This window comes from Etheostoma cragini, chromosome 11 (assembly GCF_013103735.1).
Source record: "Etheostoma cragini isolate CJK2018 chromosome 11, CSU_Ecrag_1.0, whole genome shotgun sequence".
Taxonomy (NCBI): Eukaryota; Metazoa; Chordata; class Actinopteri; order Perciformes; family Percidae; genus Etheostoma; species Etheostoma cragini.
In genome coordinates this window covers 14799058-14813821 of record NC_048417.1, presented here as the reverse complement: position 1 = coordinate 14813821, position 14764 = coordinate 14799058, and the positions used below count along the sequence as shown (strand labels likewise).

At 38.9% G+C, this 14764-nt stretch overlaps 1 protein-coding gene across 2 annotated transcripts in view; it reads left to right on the top strand.

The window, feature by feature from the left end:
- Nucleotides 1-5757: 5757 nt before the first annotated feature.
- rapgef4 (Rap guanine nucleotide exchange factor (GEF) 4) overlaps nt 5758-14764 on the top strand; it is a 30952-nt gene continuing 21945 nt past the window's right edge. The window contains exons 1-4 of one of the 2 annotated variants that reach the window (XM_034885023.1): nt 5758-6002; nt 9440-9582; nt 9680-9768; nt 10362-10508. In XM_034885023.1, the coding sequence (XP_034740914.1) occupies nt 5935-6002; nt 9440-9582; nt 9680-9768; nt 10362-10508 (447 nt within the window). In that variant the 5' untranslated portion in view covers nt 5758-5934. Of the gene's footprint in view, nt 6003-9439; nt 9583-9679; nt 9769-10361; nt 10509-12330; nt 12573-14764 lie in introns of those variants that run through there. The other variant, XM_034885025.1, reaches the window with a different exon arrangement.

Below are 14764 nucleotides of genomic sequence, written 5' to 3'. Positions count from 1 at the left end.
GTGACGCCGATCTTACAAGTCACAAGGAGTAGCCTACTATACTCTCAATATACAACACCTAAAGTTGCATAATGTCTTCTTTGGCTACAGCTGATGGGATTGATGTTATTACAGTTATCTTGGTTTAGGCTTAAATCATAGAATCTACATAATCAATTGGAGGTGGAGGGTCTAAAAGGAGTTTGAAGAGGCAGATAGTAGCCTAAACTGTGCTATTGAGTTGCGTAAAAATGTGAGAGCAACTGTTTTGTAGCTTGTAACTTGATATCTTGGTCGTTGCTGCTTCATTTGGTTTTTTTTGTGTCCCCCAATGTATTGAAAGTGCAATACCAAATTGCTGGAGTAGCCCTTTAGGATTCTTTGCTGAAAAAACAGTTTGTAATGGTGAAATCTTACTTTTACTATGTATGGAAAAAAGACTTGGCCAAGGATTACTTGGGCAGAGTAGGCAACTAACACTGGGGTCCACTGGAGCCCAACGGAAAATGTTAACAGGGCCCTAGAGGCCCCCTGATAGGTAAACCCAGCCATGACTTGGCACTGGTGCAGCTGTACTGGTGATAGGCTGATTATGAGGCTCCATGTTTCAGGAAGTGTATCCTTGTTTGGCTAAAATGAGACAATAGGTTATGGCCTTAACTTGGGCACGTATATACTAAAGTGTGATTCTCCTTCTCAGATTGTTTAATTTGAGGGATTTTGGAGGGCACCAGCAGGATAAAGTATATTAAACAAGAAAAATCTAAAATGTGAGGAAAATCTGAAAAAATCTGTAGTTAACTTTTCCCCACTCAATTTAAAAGCCAGATGTCGGTGGTTGTACTGGGTTTTTTGACCTGTGGGAAATGGGTTTAAGAGTACCTCTAAGTGACTGTAAGGTGTAACTAACAAGGAAAAGCAAGTTTAATTAACATAGTACATACCCAAAAGCATGTCATAGTGCTTTGTATAATATATCAACATCATTAGAAATGCAGCATAAAACACCTAGACACACATTAAAGGAGAAATGTATACATGTAAAAAATAATGATGGGCAGGAAATAAAGATAAATATGAAAGTGTAAAGCAGATAATGAGTTCACAATTCTTGGTCGAGGGTAGTGGAAAACACAGACTTTGAAAGTTTGTTCCAGCTCTGTCATGCATAATAACTAAACAAGCAATTCTCTCATGAACGCCTAGTGTTCCTCTAGGTTATGATGTGGGTGTAGTCTCACTTCTAAAATCACTGGAGAATGTGTCCTGTGTGTCATGTGGCTCAGTAATATTTCATATTACGTACAGTAGGTCTGGTTTAACACTAAATTTGGCCTACATTAAAATAGGTCATCAACAGAGATCCTATATTCTGCATACATTTGCTTTGGCTGTGAAAAGTGTTTTGGGACATTTTCTATTTATGTATTTTTAATTTCAAATGTAACATGCTGGAAATACCTGTTGAAGTTATTTCACAGAACAGATGGAAAAAAAACTCTCAAAGCGTAATTTAGTTTTTACTTTTCATATTTAAAATCATGTCCCCTCGAGAGAGCAAGTGTAAGTTAGCTCTTATTTGGCAAAAACGACATGTACAATATGCCCCTGACTGATTCACAAAACAAAGAGATGCTAAGTTCATTGAGAGCAACTTCAGGGCTTCTGAATGAAAGTCAGATTTCCTCTGTGGCTGAGAACCTACATTCTCAACATGCAAAAATATCATCCAATCAAAGGGACCTAGAAAAGAAAAGCCAGATCAAGTTGGAGAAGATCTGCTTTAATCTCAACCGGATATTTGAACTTTTTTTTTTTTACAAGATGATTCATTTGCATTGCTTTTAAATACAAGTTGTGATAACACATTTTCCAGGTCATTTTTGAAACACATTTTTCTATTTTATGTGTATATTTTTATGTTTGTTTAAATCTTTATACATTTTGAACATAAACCTTTCAGTGACCATTGAAACTAAACATGAAAACAGTTATGTAACAAAATGCAAACAGGGATGTGATAAACATGAACCAGACTACAGCAGGAGGCCTAAGCAGATGGTGATCTATTTAGAAGGCATGACCATTTTTTCAGTTGCCTAAAGTCTAATCCCATTTAAATTTTTTATTCCACAAAACATAAAATATTGAACCCTCAACACTGAGTATTTTCTTTCAGAGAGAATTACATTTTACCCTCAATTATTAGTCTGTTGAAAGCATATTATGAAAATAAGTGTCTCATTTTGGGCTCCTTTAGACCCTAATATCTGAGTTGTAAATTAGTGTTTTAAAACTTTCAGAAAGAGGTCTCTGGAAAAGGTCCAGACCTAAGGCATTTCCTCTGGAGTTATCTGCCTTCACATTCCATTTGAGGTTTGGTTATCGGATGTAAGAGATTTTATTTAGCTTTGTATAGCCACTTGTATGTACATAAATTATATATGTCTGTTTAAATTGTACATCATGGCTATTTATTGTGTTCTGTTTTTATTTGTTTAATATAAATCCAATGACATTTGGCTCTGTGTGGGCATGTGAGCTCTTAGACCGGGAGTGAAACATTTGAACAATGTCACTTATAGAGCACACTGTTTTTAGCATCATTTCCTTTGACTCTGGAATTTGTACTTTGCTCTTTTAAGAAAGACTAATTTCTGCTAAAACAAATCTTACATCTCAAAAATGTCATCTGACAAGAATAAATATATATTAGACATTTGACCCTGAACATTCACTATTTTATACTAACTTATAATAGTTCTACATAGCAGAATTAACAACCATTTTTCCAAAGGCTCATTAGCATTTCAATTGATGCTGACTGTGCACATAAGGGTTGCATGTGTCTTTGTGTTTGCCATTTCCAGCTTGCAGGATCATCTCTTAGCAACTGTGGTTCTGAAAAGCCACATACAGTGTACACAGTCAATGGGCTTTCCCTCAGGGGTAACTCGCTGCAGCCCAGCCAGTGGTCCCTATAGCAACCTTTTAAACAACATCAAATGAACAAGTCAAACCAAATGGAAACAGGAGCAGGTGAAGAGCAGGTCAGAGTAGCCAGTGAGACCTTTGAAACAATGTCTCAAACTCAATCCAGCCAGGCACAGCTAACAGAAGAAAACTGTCTCTGCCTGGCGTTGTTCCTTCTTGCTGAAGAGGGCGTGATGTTTAAATATTGCCACTGTTTGTAGGGGTCTTAGTATAAATAGCAACTTTATAGCCTTTTCAAGATACATGATTGTTTGCACACTTACTTGCAATAGATACCTACTTCTAGAGTACATGCAGACATGTGTAACATAATGCTTTCTCTCAGAGAACAGAAAGATGCAGTGTTTCTGAGCTGGTAGTTTACAAGAAGTAAAAACAAACGGTGTAGTGGAAAAGTACTGCCTGCATATTGACATCTTCACACATTGTTATGTGTTGGTCTTGTGCTGCTGTGAGTTGGTGGTATGTAGCGTTACAGGAATGTGTGTTTTTTCTGCTGAACATGCCATGGCTTGAGCTCAGTCTCACTTCCTCATTGTTTATTTTAGCAAGATCCGTAATTTGACAAATAATCTTATTAGGTCCAATTAGTAAAAATAAAAAGCTGGTAAGGTGACCTTTATTGATATTTTATATAAACCTGTTTGCAGGTACAGGACAGATACTCAGACAATGCAGACAATACAAATGTTTAAAATGTTCGGCAACACTGTGAGTCTCATTTTAATTTTTTTATTAAGATGCCCAACATTTCTGTGAAACCACACAGTGTTGTGGACATTTTTGCTCATGGTAATGCACCCTAAATATGTCGATGTCAGACTGAGGCCTTGGCTACATTCCCAAAAAAATCTTTTAAATCACTGCCAAAGCAGAATAATAGAATTTTTTTCACTCTAAATGGGGAGTTGAATCCCTTTCTGTCCTGATATGCTCATCTTCTCAGCGTTTACTGAGAAGATGCTTCCATCTAGTGGCAGATGGAAAGACATGATTTTAAATATTGTTCCCAAAAATGTGATCAACATCAAAAGCAATGATAACTAGCATGCACATTCTGTCCAAACCATGGAACGCATGAACTGCATAATAATTCCCCACAAAACGTTTAAAACCACTCAAGCTTAATATTTTGGATGCACTTTGCTGGTTATTTTGTGGTTTAAAAACATCTGCCTCTAAACAATCAGTGTTTAATACTTGTAGATAAAAAAACAAAAAAAGCCACAATCTGTGCCTCACCACATGCTGTCACAGTGAATATCAGGTCTTTACATAGAGAACTGACACTACACAGTGACTTAGGTTAAAATGTACTTGTAATTCAGATGGTCAAAAGACAAAAAAAAACTACAGATTGGGTCCTCATTAAATCAACCTTTCAAAAAGAATAAGCTTTTTGTTTTTATTTTGGTCATCATAAGTGTTTTGGTTACATGATACATTTTTAAAGTGTAGTTTTTTTTCATTTGTTTTGTGATGTTTCAATGTAGTAGCCTGTATAATGAAAGTAAATGAGAGGAAAAAACAAAAACATATAACTCAGCTTTCAGATTAAAGTAATTAGAAACAAAGAAGCACACAAACAGTTTTTGTCACAATATTATCTGCACAGAAGGCATTGTGGAGCTGCACCACTGAGTCTTTTTACTTCTGTCTCTATGGCAGTTCGTTGCCAAGGTAACTCTGAGAGACCAATGACCCTTTCATTATGTGGCCTCTTATTACAAAGCATCATTTTGCAGGGCCATTATGAACATGCTCCCACTTTGATTGAAGGCAAGTCGCCAGTCCCTATAAAAAGTGCTGCATGAGGCAGTTGCAGTCCCTGTATATTCTCAATGAGCTATCATGTGGATGCTCATGATGATACTCGGGATGTTATTCTATAGGCTAACCATAAGGTCACCCCTTTTGCAACATATGCTAATATCCTGCAGTAGAGAAGTCACTCATTTTGCTGACTGGACACTTTATTCAAGGCACATGTACCCATGTCCTCCACATGCAGACAGCTGCCAATTGCTTCACGGTCAATGTCATGTACATGGCAACCTGAGAATTTCTCCTATAGTCACAAGGCTGCTTTCATAACAAAATCACTTAACAGTCACGTTTTAAACATTAGTAATGTGTGGGAGGAAGATTGGGACACACGCAGAGTGAAGACAGTAGTTGGGATGAGCAACTATTCAATGTGTGCTACATTTCACACTTTTAAAAACTGTTAAAAATCATTATCAGGGTCCGAAACTCTAACTTACCGCATCACACCCACTACTCAAACATATTCTTTAAACGCTTTGATTTACACTCAATTGTCTGTTTATTAGGAAACAGCTACGGATAATCTAATACTGCCCTTTGATAAAATGTTAACTTCATGAAGGTTGTTTGAGTTGTATTGAGTTGTAATTAAAGGTATTTTTAATATTTTAACTAGCCGCTGATATAAGTAGGGTGGACAAAATATAAGAAACACCTCACAATGTTACAATACAGTTCAACAGCACCACAAACTAAGCCTCCAAAACCATGATGTTGAAAAAAACACCTCTGAAGAAAAACTGAGCAACTCAGCAGGCCACTGAGTGTAGCCTATGTAAATTTGCATTAACTGTGAAAAAACCTCCAAAGATGATAGGCTACTCCCTTGGTGTGCATTTAATAGTGCCCCATTCAAACACTCCTTCTAAGATTCATGTGATGTTTCAAATGAACAACCTTGACAGGCTGGATGAGCCCTGTTGAAAACTGTTGCCTATTTCAGCGTTGCAGAGCGTGTCGCGTTTTTTCCTCCAAACAAACTGAGCATCATCACTTCTACTGGCTTCACAGTCATTGCAGCAGCAGCAGGAACAGTAGGCTATAGCCTACCACTGTTAGTAGTGGAGGACTGAAGGCAGATGAAGTGTTCTTGTGGTCCAGCTCTCTCCACCTCCGCATCAGCAGGATCTCAAGATGGTAGCAGCTCACACTTCTTCACATTCGTCGGAATCTGCCGAGTGGATTATTTGTCTGGATAAGAGGTACAACCTATTATTATGTCACTGCAACTCATTTTAGGGCACTTTGCGAGCGACGAGTGACGGGAGATTAACGCGATTTTGATTTTCTACCAGCACTTGGGCGTTGTGTTTCAGTTAGTGAATTAAAACACTCTGTAGTTTTAATTTAACGAACATAATTAAGACTTTATGCTCCAGAGCTTGAATAAGGGTATCCTTCAAAGCGCCATGCGTAGCATAGGCTACGGCTATCGTCAGGACCGTGGCTCTGGGCAAACTCAATGACCGGTGAAATGATGGAGCATGGCTAAGAACAATAATTTAAGTAACAAGGCTACTAACTTTACATAGACGTTGGGTTTCTCTTTTACCACTGACTGCATTAATCAAATACACTTTCCAGCTGTTTCAGTTGTCTTCACTGTAACATTATTAATGTCTAGGACAAATACTGTGATGGTTCAAAGGGCCTACTGTTTGCACACATGTAGCCTACATGCACAATATCGATTAACGAGAGCAAAGTTTCAAAAAGACATGCTAAAAAGGTCACTTGGCATCGTGCTCTCTGTAATGAGCAGAAAAGCAGCCAAATTGATGATGGATAATGCACATATAAAGCTACGAGATTATTTTGAACATTGTGTAATAATATTATACAATTCAACATAACAATCCTGCAGCTGTCTGTGTTTTAATATACCGCCAGATTACTGGATAGCCCAAAGTTATTATCAATAAGCCATTAAAATAGTTAACATGCTGATCAGAAAGCCTTCTACCTTCTGCCCTAAATCACTGCAGAACACTTGTCCAGCAGGTGACACCACTGCATGAACACCTGCCAGAGGAGGTAAAGCACCAAGCAGCTGCCATGGACTGCTTTAAAAACGTCATCTAATAACAACACCTTTTGAAATCTTTAAAAACAGAATGGTCTTTCAGATATTTATGAATCCTCATCATTTTGCATCACCACAGTTGCAGTATTGCATAAAATATATCTCTATAATCCACAGCAAAGAATTGCAATGTATGAAGAATGGACATTAATTGAATAATTCCACTTCCCCTGTGAGGGATTTGTGGTAAGACTCAAAATAGTGAAAAGTGAACAATAGTGCTTTAGGAGTCAAACAGGCTAACACAGCTGGGCACAGCTCAGGTATAAACAGAGAAGAAAGAGGGTCCAAAGAGCATCAGCTATAAACAGAAAAGGGATGCTGTGTGCCAGACGTGTTTACACAGTAATAACCTCTGGTTACTCCCAGAAGCCAACTGTATCGCTTAAATCAAACAGTTCTTGTATGACTCACCTTTTCCAAGAAAATACCTGTATGCTTCACTTTATTGGCCTGTTGCTATTATTACAATGAAACGCAAGTCAGGTGACGAACATGTATGTTTCCATGTGAATTCTCACTGTGAAAACTCAATGGACTTCTTTTCAGTATTTGATACATTCGATGGCACTAATAATTATAAAAATAATAATACTAATAAGCTTTATTTGTATAGTACCTTTCGTATACAGAATGCAGCTCAAAGTGATTTACATTTGGAACATTTAGCACATTAATAGAGAAAATAATGATAATAATAATAATAGTAATAATAATAATAATAATAATAATAATACAAATAATAATAAAAATATGAATAACACATCTGCATTTATGTACAGATGTTTAAGGAACACAACGGCCGGAAAATTGGCAGCCGTGACCCCAGAAGCACGCCATATGGCAACAGTGGCAAGGATATTCCCGGAAGAAACCTTGAGCAGAACCCACCTTAATAGGGGGAGCCCATCTGCTTCTGGCTGGCTCCAGCTCTAATAGCAGCAGTCCAATGTCGAAAATCAGATCCGAGTAGTCTTACAAGATAAAATTAGTTAACAAAAAGCTCATATACAGGTATGTTTTCAGGTCTTTTTTTTAAGATATTCCCTGAAATTGTCTGATGTACAGAGACAGGGTGTTCCAGAGGCAGATTCTCCTCTTTGCTTGTGGAGCACTTTGGGTGCAATTAAAAGATTAGCATTGTAAGATCTAAGTTTCCTCTGGGGTTGATAAGATACTAAAATGAGAGATATATGAGGGTGCTACGCCATTCGAATCTATTGGAAACAGGGAGTCAGTACAGTTCAGCTAACACAGGGGTGATGTGCTCCCTCTTTTTGGTCCTATTTAAAAGATGGATTAGTTTTTCTGCATCTTGTTGAGTTCAAAAAGGGCCGTACTGTGCAATGTTTCTCAGTTGAAAATAAGCTGTCTGGGTAACTTTCCTGATATGGGGTTTAAGGCCTAACTCTGTCATGAGTCTTACAATGAACACACTTTTATTGTACTGAGACATATCATTTTGTACAATAAATAATTTTCAAAGCTACAGAGAATTGTTGCAGTGGTGTAGCAAACAATTGTTTCGATCTCTAAATTATTGATACTGTTTTTTTAAAGGATGCTTAAAGATTCAGATGCTACAGTACAACCACCCACATATTACATCAGAGACTCCACATTCAGTGAAACACGTTTTGGGGCAGTGTATTACAGGCAACAGAGGAGTGAGAGAGATAAAACACACAACGCCACATCTGTGATGACGTGATCAGCATTTTTTGACCCAGTTTAGGTTACTCACATTGCTAGAGGCCAATGTGATAAACAGCAATGCTTTAAGTAATTATATCCTTATGTAAACTTTTTTTGCATTACACACCTAAAACAAATTACCAGCAAGCCGCTTGGTGAGCAGGAGCCCAAACTGTAAATATTCTTGATTAGAAAAAAAACTAAACGAGATAAGTATCGCAAATATTTTCAGTTCACGGTGTGACTTTTCACAGGAAAATCCTGACTTTTATTGTTAAGTAAAGGACTCTTAAACATCGATACAAGGCTTTTATCTCCTTGAGACCCTTCATGATGACTTGTTTTGATCTAGGATGTTATTTGACATGAAGCACGATGAGACATAGACGCATTTTGTTTTACATCATTATTTCACATTTGACCAGAACAAGATTGTATAACAGAGGTTGTGACAAAATCTCATTGGTTGAAGTGAAAAATGTGAGCGCCCTCAGTGAGCAGATTGAGTTAGAGGGGGAAAAGAACGATACTCTTCCTGTATCGCATGCCAATTACCTGTCATGAATAGAAATGATAAAAACAATGTTGTTGCTATTGTATGTGTTTCTTCATCCACTGTGGTCTGCTTGCTGCACTGCCAATGTGCCATGACATAAGAACTGTAACATGAAACCAGAGGACAATGTTCCTCAGTGATAAATTGGTGTCACATCCCTCCTGCAGAACTTCAGATTTTTTCAGAATCCAGGCCAAGATGTCCTTATGCTGACTCAAGCTCTGCAGCCTACTTACAGTAGGTACCTTGTGCACATTTATTTTCACAGTTACCTGTACATTGACCCTTTTCGTTTTTTTTTCCAGACCAGCAGAGCGCTCTGGAGAAGATGTTGAAATAATTCTGGCACGTCTAAAAAATATGAAGGTCTTCGAGAGATTCCACCCCAGTTTGCTGCAGCAGATTTGCATGTGTGGATTCTATGAGTGCTTGGAGAAAGGCATCACCTGTAGGTCAAAATATAGGCTCCGAAAGCATCTTATTGTATATCTGGCACCAGCATGTTTTTTGCAGATACTTTCCTTTAACTGTGCTGTGTTTTTTAGTGTATCGCCAAGGAGACATTGGCACCAGCTGGTATGCCGTCCTCTCTGGTTCACTGGATGTCAAAGTTTCAGTGACAGCAAGTTATCAGGTACGACTGATGAAATGAATAGTAATTTGATGTGCTAATTTACAAAATTTGGGCCTAAAGCTGCTTCGTACTCTAAATTTGACAATCTTTATGTTATGATTTTCATGATTTTGTCAGTTAAGGTGCACTCAAAATTCATCATGAATGCCAAAGAATTCACATCCAACCTACAGCTTATTTGGTGTGTGGGCTGTAAAGAGCATTTTGCTTATTACATTAGGCGACAATTACTGGTTAGTTTTTAATAGTGAACTGGCATATTTTAGGGGGGCCCTCCCCGCATCCACAGCTATATATTCTAGCATCTTTTTTGGGTCCCTGGGTACTCAGTCCCCTTTTTCCCCCCAGGCCAACCCCCCTGCTGATTGGAGTAATTTCTTTGCAGATTGAAGTGTATCCATCTATCTAACACAATTGTTCAGGTGATTGCCTGTAGCCTACAAAAGTGATCTGATCAGTGTTCCTCAAGTGCAACACACAAATGTCTTTTTTTCCCCCAGCAGAATAAGGACATTACATTAGCGTTTTACAATTTTTTTAAATCTCTATGTAGGAATGATCCATGTGGAGCAACATCTCTGTTTCTGTTACAGCATGCTGATACTATATGCACGCTGGGCACTGGGACAGCATTTGGGGAGTCAATTCTGGATAACACCCCCCGGCATGCCACCATTGTCACACAGGAATTCAGTGAGCTCCTACGCATTGAGCAGAGGGAGTTCAGGTCTCTGTGGGAGGTGAGTACCTCTGTCTGCTCCATCTGTACTTGTATCATGCCACAGACATTCTCTGGCTCCATTGCAGTTTGTGACACATACACAGAATAACTCAAGGTAAGTGCTTGTATCAAGTGATCTGGACGGGCTGCTAGAAAAATATGTCTAAACATGTTTGTTTTTTGTCATTCTTTAGTTTGACTTTTTTATCTTTTACTCACAGGACCAAGATTAGAGACATTACATAGGCTGGGCAAGGCAGCTTTATTTGCATAGCACATTTCAGCAACAGGGCAATTTAAAGTGCTTTACACAAAATCAGTTAAATAGATAAAACACAAGTATCCTCAAAACAAAAAAAAATGTTTTTCATTCAAATTCATGAAATAGATGAAACACAAGTGTAAACATGAGACTACCTTCACACTAATTAGTCAATGTTAAGAACATAAAGGACCCACATTTCTTAAAACAAAAATGCAGAGGATGCATTTAACTACATTTTCAGATCCTTGAATCCCTATTGACACCCCTCCTTTTTAACAATTCAAATAATGTCGAGGTGAAAACAAAATTCCGCCTGATTATGAGGTTGTAATGAAACAGGAATCCTATTTGTAGAATCACCCACAGTAACAAGTGATATAAGGCTATTTACAGTAAAAATGTGATTTAAAAAAAATGTTTAAGTCATTGATTGCAGACATTAAGCTGATCCTTAACAGCTGAGTGGGATGCCTAAAGGCAGCATGCATCATCATTCGTTCTTTAATTTCTGAACTACTGAGGGGGCTGCTGTGAGCCAGGGAACAGCCACTTGTTTTAGTTTGTTCTTGTTGGAATTTAAATGTTAAATGTGGCACAAGCCAAATCGTAGTTGGTGTATAGATACAATGTCTTGTGAATTAGTGGAGGTTTGATTGTGAATATGTTGTTGGCCCCCCTGCAGGAATATTTTATATTATTTACAATATTACAACATTCAAGTTTATTCAATTCAATTTGATTTACAGTATCAATTAATAAGAAGAGTTATCTCGAGACACTTTACAGATAGAGTAGGTCTAGACCACACTCCAGAATTTACAAGGACCCAACAGTTCTAGTAGTTTCCTCCAGAGCAAGCAACAGTGCGACAGTGGCGGGGAAAAACTTCCTTTTAGGCAGAAACCTTGGACAGACAGGCTCTTGGTAGGCGGTGTCTGACGGGCCGGTTGGGCTTAGGATGAAGAGTGGCAATAGCAGTTACAAAAAAGTTTGTAGTAGTTCTTTGTAGTAGTTCATGGCAAAGCAGGGCGCTGTGCGGCATTACAAGGCACAGCAGGACGTGGCCGGGCACAGCAGAACGTAGCAGGATGAACATGGCTTCGCAGAACGTGTAGCGGGACCATAGCGACAGCTGCTACATTATGCTATATTATACTGTAACCTTCTGCTCCCAAGTTTGTGTGTAAGCATTCCACAAAATAAGGGGTTTATCAGGGTGTAAAAGGTTTACCCTATTTGACCACTAGATGGAAGTGCTGTGCTGAGGAGAAATACACTATATGTTGGTCTGTGTCTATAAACTGAGACCAACTATTCAGATAACACAAAATGATAAAAATAGAAGTATATCTCACTGTGTCAGGACAAACATGAAATTCAACATACTTTAAATATTTGCAAGATTGATTGTGACTGTCACTATCACTCTGGGAAATATTTACTCTTTAGTATCTTGTCACAAGGATACCAAAGACAAAAAGTATTGTTTATGGTTGGTCACCATGTAACACTAATCCCTCCATCTCCTGCATGTTAGCTGTTAGGAGTCATGCTGTGTAGAAGCCCCTCTCCTCTCTCAGCTCCCCCTCTGCTGGAGCCACTGCAATGGGCTGGTTTACAGAGAGAGGCAGCCCATTTCCTCTGGGACCGAAGGGCATAAGGGGCTGTTAGATTATGGGCTATGTGTCTGTGTCAGTGTGCTGTCCAGCAGCAGTGTGACCGGATACTTAACACTGTTTGGATGTGTGGTAAGGATCACGTGGAAGTACTATTACGCTACATGTTTCACCTCTGCCCTCAGGAAACCTCTTCAGCAAGGTGTGTTTCAGATGAGATTTTATTGCTTTTTCTACGCCCACATTGTTGGATTTTGTCCTTGGATCTCTCTGGTCTAGGTTGTTTTGTGATGTGATGATACACTGCGAAGTTACTTTGCTTGGATGTTTATGCTTCGCTGGGCAAAAAAAATGTATGTGCAGTGTTTGACCCAAAGTTTTTACATTCATTTGTAGGAGGTGGAAAGTTTCTTTGTGCTCATCTTGAATTTAAGTCAAAGACATGTACAAATGAGCAGGTTTTTGTGAGATCACAACTAGTTTGTGAGCTGATCATGGTCATCAATCATGATATGCATCTTATAGAAGTCTCACATGGAAACCAGAAATATCCAGTGCACATACACTGATAACGGAACTTTCCGCTAAGTAGCAGACATCATTTGTCCAGCAGTAAAAAATATAAACAACGTAAATACTCATACATTCTGGACTTTTCAATAAGGGAGAAGGAGTAGATGTACATGGTAATTTAACTTTGTTGTGGAAAAAAACATGATTCCAAGCAGAGTAGGATAACATGTGTTTCCTTTTTAAAACAGTTTCATCACTCCTACAGTCCAGGTATTCCAAATGAGATATTCACTCCATGCTGTTTCCAGATGTACTTCTCCCAAAAACCATTACAACTATTTACAGCAACTATTTACAGCATCAGCATGGATTGATCTTCTGTTGTGCTTAGCTGGCTTTGCCTTGCAAGTCGGCCAAGCTGTAAATATAGGGCTTTTGAGTCAACATTCACATTATCAGCTTGTTGACAGATAATCATTACATGTGTTGTTACTACAACAGTTTCACAAAATTATTCTGCCTAGCACTGTGCTTATATATTCCCTCCGTATTGCCGCAATGCAGAGATTCTTATGTTGTATCTTGTTACTGGTGGCATCAGACTTCAGATTTTATCTGCCAGTTCTGATGCACTGTGGTGACAAACTCCCTTCAACTTCCCTGAGTGTCCAAGTAGCTGTTCAAATAAATGAAGTTTGTTCATCTGTTCTGTTCACAAAGGCTAAATGTATTCTTAAATACATTTAGTTGTGCAATAAAAAACCATAAGCTGAGATCAGTGGTCTTATTGCGTATAGCCCTGAAAACCAGGTTGAACAGAGAAATACTCAATTGATTGATGCCAGCTGATTGCAAAGGAGTGATGTTAAAGGAAAGGTACCATCTACCCTGCTTTAAGCTGATAAGGAAGCCCTGAAACAAAGTAACACACTTCCTCCTCTTCCTCCCACACAGATCTGTCCTCCTGTGGCCGAGCACTCCTACAAAACTGTGCTGGAGTGAGCAAAGCATTGCCCTATGAAGAGCCAGTAGATATTTTTATGTAATCATGATAGTCCATGTCAATTAATCAGTGTATATCTCCAATCCTCTCTTAATAGTTTAATGGAATTGTGGATACGTATTTGGGGTTCAATGGTTCTTAAATGTGACTATAGTGTATGACGAGTACACGTGGCAAATTCATTTCACGTATTAGTGTCTATGGGTACTCATGTATGCAACTTAAACCTTTATTTTCTTATGCTGCTGACTGCTACAACAACTGGGAGCGAGCAGCCCCGTGCTGTTTGTTTAACAGAGCAGACATGAGCCAAGCTCAGCACACACGGCCCCGCTGGCCGAAGCTTAGATGGCCTGATCATCAATTTTCTCTTTGTATCCTGCTTCCGATGGGCACTGTGATTGAAACAACACAATTGTGATTTTTGTTCAAAGGGCCATAAGACAGCTGTCGTACAGTCATGTCAGCCTGCATGTGGCCTGAATTGACCTGCTTTCATTATTTGGAAGCATGAATATTTTGAATGTCAGATGTGACAAATTACACGTTAGAAAGGTATGTACACATACTGTACCTGTAGATAGAGTCACATTTATGCATGCATTTTTCCATGCATGTTTGAGCTGGAGGCGTATCTGTTGGGTGCTGAGCATAGAGAATGGGTGGGTGGGGTTGGTGTGTCATCAGTCCATAGAAGAAGCCTGGTGGGCAGCCAGTGGAGAAGGCTGATGAACAGGAAGTGGCAGGGACGCAGCATGCCCTCTGGTGTCTGAGGATTGGATGGAGGGGGGTTGGATAAAAGAGGCCACATGGATCCTCTGGTGATGCAGCATCTAAGTAGAATACCACATCCAGGGCTGGAGTCCTTCCAAGCGCAC